General features: G+C 32.4%; 1 protein-coding gene across 1 annotated transcript; it reads left to right on the top strand.

Annotated features, from left to right (window-relative positions):
• The first annotated feature begins 1,258 nt into the window (after positions 1–1,258).
• LOC18107690 (uncharacterized) lies at positions 1,259–3,195 on the top strand. The gene has a single exon (XM_024590425.2). The coding sequence runs from the start codon at positions 1,442–1,444 to the stop codon at positions 2,909–2,911; it is 1,470 nt and encodes a 489-aa protein (XP_024446193.1). The 5' UTR covers positions 1,259–1,441; the 3' UTR covers positions 2,912–3,195.
• The last annotated feature ends 5,683 nt before the right edge of the window (positions 3,196–8,878 follow it).

The following is an 8,878-nucleotide window of genomic DNA, read 5'->3' as shown; positions in this document are numbered from 1 at the left end:
TTTTATTTTTTTACAAAAATAGGTTGAAGAGTGGATTTTTCGGTCCAAACAATACCCAACCTGATTTTCTGACTACCTATTCGGTAGTTAGAATCTGGGTTTTCAGATGAATTATCGTCTAGTATTTTGACTAACCACCGACTTTCTATCTCCTTCATCATTTTTCGAAGGCTCTCTCTCTCTTTTCAAACCAAGACCGAAAATAAACTAAATGAAGTTTTGTACTTTAAGTGCAAATTGCAAAAACAAAAAGGATCAAAATTGGACACGGAGCAATTTTGAAGGGAAAAAACATGAAAAACATGGGGAAAACAATGATTGAATAAAACTCTTGTTTTAGACATAATTTTAAATTAGGCCGGTGTCTCCTAACAACAAAAATGCTTTCTTTTACAAAATCAAGCATAAAAAAATGTTAGGGTCATGTTATCACCACCCCCGACTATCTTACATTAAGCCAATCAAAATAATTTATCAGGCTCAAATTCAAAGCATAAAACTATTTGAAGATAAAATTAAAAAAAGTTTACTGAGTGAAAAAAAAACTAAAAGAAAAAAAAATAAAACATTATTGTGTTTAGAATGTTATATGAGTATATGTACCATGAACATGTCATGCCTTTTATTGTTAATTTTTTATGCTTATATTTTTTAATATGGATTTATAAAATAATTAATGTTATTTATTGGGAGAGTTATATTTTATTTTTAAGGATGTTAGCCCAAACTAGTAGTGTTTGGTAATTATTTTAAAGTAGAAAAAACAAAGACAAATGAGATAGATAAGACAGTATAGAATAAGAGACGAAAAAAAAATTATTGACAAATTTATTTATTTAAAAAATATAATTATATATTATTTTTTATTTTTTAATTATATTAAATTAATAATATTATAATAATTGTAGTTCTAAAATCCTTCTAGACTCATATGTTAATTAGGATTCAAAACCTGTATTGATCTAAAAGCCTGTTTAAAAGTGTGGTTATGGTTATTTTTTAAAATATTTTTCGTGTCAAAATATATTAAAATGATATTTTTTATTTTTTAAAAATTATTTTTAAGATCAACGCATTAAAATGATCTAAAATATATAAAAAAATTAATTTTTAGTAAAAAAAAATTTAAATTTTTTAAAAATCTGATTTACATTACATTTCTAGACGGTGACTAAATTGAAGAAAAAAAAAAGAAAATTAATTGAATAGAAAGACAAAACCCGACCAAACTCCATTAAAAAAGAATATATATTTTTTCAGGCTCAGCCAGCTCCTCCTAGGATCAAGCCACCATAGCCACCATAGCCACCAGTCCCAATTCCAGTGACTGGACAGCTAACCATCCAAGTTGCGATCCAACCCTTGTCTGTACTATAAATTGCATCCCACGGCCTCTCGTTTATTTTACCAGATAGAAAGAAACAGGAAGTGAAAATTAAAAATGGGTTCTGATTCAGTTTCCACATCAACGAAGCCACCACAAGAAGGAGACCCATCTGCTTCTCTTCTTTCTTTCAACGCAGGCTCCCTCTCTTATCCTTCAAATCCACACCAAAAGAACACTGCCAACTCCGTCATTTTCACCTCTCTTATCCTTGTCACTTGCATCGCTCTCTCTGCTGCTTCTGCTTTTGCCTTTCTCTTTTTTTCCTCTTCTTCTGTTCCTCTTACGGATACCTCGTCCGCTTCTCTACAGTCGACGTCGCGTTCTTTGACCAAGCTCAACCACCCTGTCGTTCTCTTGATTTCATCTGACGGGTTCAGGTTTGGTTACCAGTTCAAGACCCATACACCAAATATTCATCGTCTGATTGTTAACGGGACTGAAGCTGAAACTGGTTTGATTCCTGTTTTCCCTACTCTTACTTTCCCTAATCACTACTCTATTGTTACTGGCCTTTACCCTGCTCATCATGGTATTATTAACAATTATTTTGATGATCCAAAAACTGGAGAGGTTTTCACAATGGCAAGTCATGAGCCTAAGTGGTGGCTTGGTGAACCACTTTGGGAGACAGTGGCTAATCATGGTTTGAAGGCAGCCACTTATTTTTGGCCTGGTTCTGAGGTGCATAAAGGATCTTGGACTTGCCCTCCTGGTTTTTGTATGTTTTATAATGGTTCTGTTCCTTTTGATGAACGTGTAGATACTGTTTTGAGTTATTTTGATTTGCCAGCTAGTGAGATTCCTGTGTTTATGACCTTGTATTTTGAGGATCCTGATCATCAGGGTCATAATGTGGGACCTGATGGTCCGGAGATTACTGAGGCTGTTGCTGGGATTGATAGGATGATTGGCAAGCTGATTGATGGATTAGAGAAAAGAGGGGTTTTTGAGGATGTCACTATAATTATGGTTGGTGATCATGGAATGGTTGGTACATGTGATAAAAAGTTGATATTTTTGGATGATTTGGCGCCTTGGATCGATATCCCAGCTGACTGGGTTAGGTCCTATACTCCTTTGCTTGCAATTCGTCCACCTCCTGGTTTTGCACCGTCTGATGTTGTTGCAAAGATGAATGAAGGGTTGCAGTCGGGGAAGGTTCAAAATGGAAAGAATTTGAAGATGTATCTCAAGGAGAAGCTGCCCTCTAGGCTTCATTATGCAGCAAGTGCCAGGATTCCACCAATAATAGGGATGCTTGATGAGGGTTTTAAGGTGGAGCAGAAGAGAACTGAGGGGCAAGAGTGTGGAGGAGCACATGGTTATGACAATGCACTTTTCTCCATGAGGACAATTTTCGTTGGCCATGGTCCTCAGTTTGCAAGGGGGCAAAAAGTGCCATCTTTTGAGAATGTCCAGATATACAACTTGGTTACTTCGATTCTCAATATCCAGGGTGCTCCCAATAATGGGTCTGTGTCTTTTCCATCAACTGTTCTTTTGCCCAATCCTCATAAATTCTAAGGTCTTATCTCATGAGTGGTCTCAGCTATTCAAGGATCTAGTTGGAGTGGGGTGGGTGATTATATTGCAAGACCATATCAACTATTTCTTATGGATGCATGGTTGTGAGTTATTTTGCATGATGTGGTGGCGGAGAAGGTAACTGTATTAGTTGTTGATGTTGTGATTGTTGTTTCATGTTTGGTTACATGATCACTTGGCTCCTACTTTTCATTATTATGAGCTGCAAATTTAAGAGAGGATTCTAGCTTAAAATATTAATGAATCTGTATTTTTGTGGCGTAGCTGTCTGCCTTTCTTATTCTATGACTCGCCTATCTGTTGCACAATAGGGATCTAGTTTATGTTTTACCTCAAATGTTTTCTAATTGTGGCCACTGCCTTGACTGATTTAACTTTGACTGCTTGTCAACAGAAAGATGCTTTGTTTTTCGTGCAAACCCCAATCACAAGCTTAGCTGTTCTTTGCTTCCACAACTCCTATGCCATTTTTGTTACATGTGCTTATTTTCATCTCAGAAGGTCACATATTCAGGCTTCAGGTTTGAGAGCTTTTGAGTTCTTGGTAAAAATGCTTTTTGTTGGCATAATTGACTTCTAATATATCACATTAACAGATATTCAAAGAAGATGGTGAACTCTTATTCTTTTGGAACTTCTTAAAAATGGAATGGTAAAGTTGTTCAATTAGCTTCACCGAATAATTAGTTTATGAATCTAAAGTCTTGAAATATGTTGGCAGATGTTGGTTCTGGTCATATATTATAAAAGCACTAGATGATTGCCTGGTTATTGATGCTCTTCCTACACCATAAGCAAACCAGTTTCTTTGACAGTGGTAGAACATTGCTGCCTCAAAATCAGGATTGCATTGGCTTTGTGACTATTACTTAGATGTTTGTATCATGACGAGCAAGAGGTCTATGCTTTACTTTTTACACTCTAATTATAGCAAGTGCTTCAACTGCTAAAGATGTATTTACCCAGGATCAGTAGTTCTTTGTTTCTTTGAGTTCTGTGCTATTTCTGGGTAATTTTGTGCTTATATATCCATATCAGCAAAATGTATGTGCAGACTTGAGGTCTAGTTTAAGATCTCGCACGCACATGTTAAGTAAACATGCTTTACTGTAAGTCTATGAAGGAACCAGTGGTTGCGATTGTCATTAATTCTCTTACAGCAACTTTAAGCAACCCATTTCTTTGTCATAGAACATTCCAGTCTCAAAATCGGGACTGCTTTCTAATTGACCTTACCGAGTGTTCCAGCTATTAGAAGATAGATGGAGTCACTGTACGATCTAAAACATAAAAGTCATGCAACCAATAAGACTGTAGTTAACAAAGGCCAGAAACGAGCAATAATATTATCGTGCTCATTACCTCACCAGCTTGATGCACAGGTGTGGATTGTGTTACCAATATCATGCAAAGCAAAAAAAATGCATGTAATTTTTTTGTTTGCATTTTATGCCTCGTGAGTTTCAAGATGAACAAACCAAACCACCCTAGTGTACTGTAACGTAACCCTACAGAGAAGCATTTAAAGTGGAGAAAAAAATAATCAAGACTCTGATGCATAGGCATGATTTTAGAAAGTTTCAGAACTCGAAACACCAACTCAATAGGAGATGAATTCTGATTTTTTCCCCATTTTTCATAACTAAAGAAATTATAGACAACAACTACTGATCATAAAACAACTTGATTGTAATGCCCCATGATTTCTTAATGTTATATACTTCCTTGAGCTGGTGTATTTTTTTTTTTATTTTTAATTTTTTTGTAATGGTCTGAATCCGTTCAACATCCCAGTAGAATTTACATCCATTTCTACACATGGAGTCTCCTTGTGGACAATGCAATTATTTACCAGGACAACTTACACCAATGTTAATCCATTTCATTTCAATCATATTTTATATTTACATGAGTACTTGAACATTTATATACTTGTATATCACTAGGTATATCATACACAACAAGGTACACACAAATTTTGGAATTGGGAATCCATTATAATAGGGAATTGAGGTACTATTATTTTTCCTTTTCTTGTACATTTACAATCATAATGAATTTTCCTCGCCCGTTTATGTTAAACCAAACAATTGGTAGACATGTGCCAACACATAGCCATCACCATTATTATTAGTATGGCGTTTCACTGTCAATGCAGCTACAAATCATATATCACATTGATAATCTTATTTCTCTTTATTACATTACAAACATGTTATTTAAAACAAGTTTTAAATCACTTTACATGTACACTTACGAAAATAATTCAATACAGGTTTTACACACATTGTTAAAAATCTTCAGATACATAATACACCTGCTATCAAGCAGCTTCCATTCATCTACAACTTTCAGTACTTCCTTAACTCAACCCAACAAGATATCGAGCAAGACCATCACCAATCTAGACCTTCCCTGTATTACAATTGATTGTCTATAATATTTCTTTACTACATTACAATCAATTATCCCAAAACATCCCTACATTATACTATTTTTAGCTATCCCAAATCAGCCTTACATTTGATCCCTTTTTACCTTCAAATCAACCTTTATGTTATAATATCACCTTCATCACCATGGATATCATCCTTCTTTTTCTTTTCTTTTTATCACCATTAGATTTGTTTAGTCATCTATCCTTTCAATCATTCTTCTTAGGTGATACAATTTTCATATCCATCGTTCACAAGGATTAAACATTGATCAAATATATTGATCAAATTCAATTTCATTAATCCAATGACCATTACCATGAATTTAATTACAAATTCTTTATTTCATATCAACAATTTGATTTCACCCAAAAACATTTTCAACAATAATCCAATAAGACAATCATACAAAAATTATTAGCTCCGTACAAGGCAATTAATCAAATCACATATCCTAATCATCAATGCTACTAATGCCACTAGCTCCACTTCGGGAAGCTAGTGAAATCATATATTCCGGTCATCAACGCATCTGATGCCACTAGCTCCACTCCGAGCAGTTAGTCAAATCATATCTTCCAAAACATATTTATTTTTGCAATACACATTAATTACATATACATTTAAGAATTATTTTTTTTTATCAAGAATCAACACCTTTTCATAATGCACAATCCCATTTCCTGATAGAAACCATCGCATTTCACCTCAAATATATCATCATCAGTCCGACAATTAGTTACACTGACGCTACTAGCCTTATTCAAGGCAACTAGTCAATCAAGTTCTTATCGATTACTCACAATCATATATTTATATGCAAACACATTTAAAGAATTTTTCAGTTAATAAAATTTATGAAATTTCTACAAATAGAGATGGGTGCAAGGCACCTATATGGTACCTAAGATCATGATGTAATTTCTAGTGGCTAACCAGATCCCATAGTCTTTTTTGTATTAGCAGGAATACAACATCATACTCAATTTAATCATCATTGGAACTTCATTCCAATTTTCTTATGCATGCACATTTTCCATAATCGTATTCATAAAAACATTGCTTAGTACAACACACATAACACCACATAACCCCTTTAACTTAATCATTATAATAATTAAATCCATAAAATTTAATTACTCTTTTATTTACTTTAGGCCACACCTATACCAAGAGGAACATACATTTTCCTCCAGGATTTCATACAACCAATCTCATACTCAATTTTTAAAATACATTATACTACACAATCGAACATAAATACCATAATAATTTTAAGATATAACTCAATCTTTTTTTTAATTCCATATTGGCTGAAACTATCGCCTTAAAGAACCCAAACTTTTTTTTTTTCTTCTCTTTTTCATGTAACTAACTTCACTCCCATTTATTAACTTTATAATATAACATGTTTAAATATAAGTTTCATGGCAATTTAAACCAACCATTCCAAACTCATTTTCTTAGTCGTTCGTTTCTCCTACAAAATAAAGATATAGATTTTTTTTAAATTTTTTAATGCAATTTAACACTTATCCATTCATCTCACACTTCAATTAACACAATTAAACACCATTTTCATGTCAATTAAATTGACAATTCAAACCCTCATTTTATTCATGTTTGAAAGATTCATATGATAGTTGTGTAAGTGATTTGAACTAATATAATTAAGTTATCTTTATAGGGAATGGTATTCTTTGATCATAGCTACACATCATTTCAATCAAGGGTAATAAACAGATAATTGTTTAGTATAACATGAACTTATAGGATGAATTTGTACATGTTTTACTTTGAATTCATGCTTCTTTACTTATAACATGAATTTAAAATATTATACAATTAGTCAATATTAAAATAAAAATATTGTTCAAATAATGCAAAGAACAAATTAAAGTTGTTTTAGTATATAATTATTATTTAGTTGGAAAAAAGCTATTAATCCTAGCAAAAGATTCTTAAGACGAGTGAACACCATTATAGTCATCCATAGCTTTTTTTTGCTCAATGGTTTCTACCATTTGAGAAGAGATGAGGTGGTATTTGCTGATTTCTATAAAGATATTCCTTTTTGCATATGGTTCTTCGCTTTAATCTCTTTAAGGGTTATATCAACTTTAGCCTTAACAAGCTTTTTCTTGGCTTCTATTAGTTCTTCCCTCATACTAGCTATTTAACTTCTCAAGACTTGACTTGTAAAGAGACATCTTCAATAGACTGATTAGCCTTCTAGACAAGTGAGTATTTAACTTTTCAAGATTCTTTTTGGTTTCTAAAAGATTCTTAGACCATTTTTATTCTCACAACACCTTTATTGTTTTTTCCTGGTACTAATTAGGAGATCAATATCTTTTTATCACTATACTAAAGTTCCCCTTGCACCATGATCCAATGAATATTTAAAGACTCTTTAAAATCTCCTTTAAATGATTAGTAAAGGCTTTAATACCTAAAATACTATACTCAAGGTCAATAATGGTCATAATCTTATTGACATTGGCCATCAAAGGCTCTTTCAGTTGGTTGTTCTCATTAAGCTCAATCTCAAAAGATGAAATGTCTACTAGTAAATAAGTAGAAAATTGAGAAAGCAGATCATCAAAAAATCTATAATATAAAGAAGAAAGGTTTTTACTAATATTAAAACTATAAAAATCAAAGGCATCTTGAAATGATAACAAAAATTTACATGCTAACTTTGAGGAGTTACCATAAATGGTTGATCTAGAACCATAAACCTTTTTTTTTTTTTAAGAGGAGATGTATAAGCAATTAAGCATTAGTGTAATGGTCTTCTAGTGCTATGGAAGAAGAGAGAGCTTTAAGCCTTAAAGATTTCTTAAGGAAATCAACTACTAGATCAATAAAAAAGGATCAATCACTAATATGTCTTTCAACTTAACTATTCTTAATATAGTTACCCTCTACATCCACCTCGTACCATAGATGTAGAAGAATATGATCGCTAATACCATTAGTTATTGGTAAGGTTATATGATATTAAGAGAAACTATGTTATTATCTTTAATCTTTTTTTTTTCTTCTCCACTATTATTCTATTCTAAACTAGAAGGATATTTTCATAGTACAAAATTTATCATAATAAACACAACATTTAATGAAACATATTCACCTTTAATATAAAGGATAAATAACCTAAAAGGTTTTATCATTAAAGGCTTAAGAGGTCTAGCTTGAGAAGAAAGTTCAATAGTAGATTTAGTAGTAATAGGTGGTGACAAATTTCTCTCAAAAGTATTAGGATCTGATTGAGTCTTTTCATAATGACCAACAATAAAAGAAGATAGTGTTTTAACAACTTCAACACTTGAAACTTTAAGAATCATTGCAGTAGTGAAAGGTGACATTAAAAAAAAAACTATTAATTGAGCATGGCATGTATAATAAATTAACCTCTATTAGCATCTTTATAAAAGGGATTAAAGAAGGAGGCACAACAACAGTAATTGTTGCTTCCTAAAAAGTAAAAGAAAGGGTAAGTAATAAT

Source organism: Populus trichocarpa, chromosome 18, assembly GCF_000002775.5.
Source record: "Populus trichocarpa isolate Nisqually-1 chromosome 18, P.trichocarpa_v4.1, whole genome shotgun sequence".
NCBI classification, from domain to species: Eukaryota; Viridiplantae; Streptophyta; class Magnoliopsida; order Malpighiales; family Salicaceae; genus Populus; species Populus trichocarpa.
The sequence above is the reverse complement of the archived record's forward strand: the minus strand, read 5'-3'. Positions and strand labels throughout refer to the sequence as shown.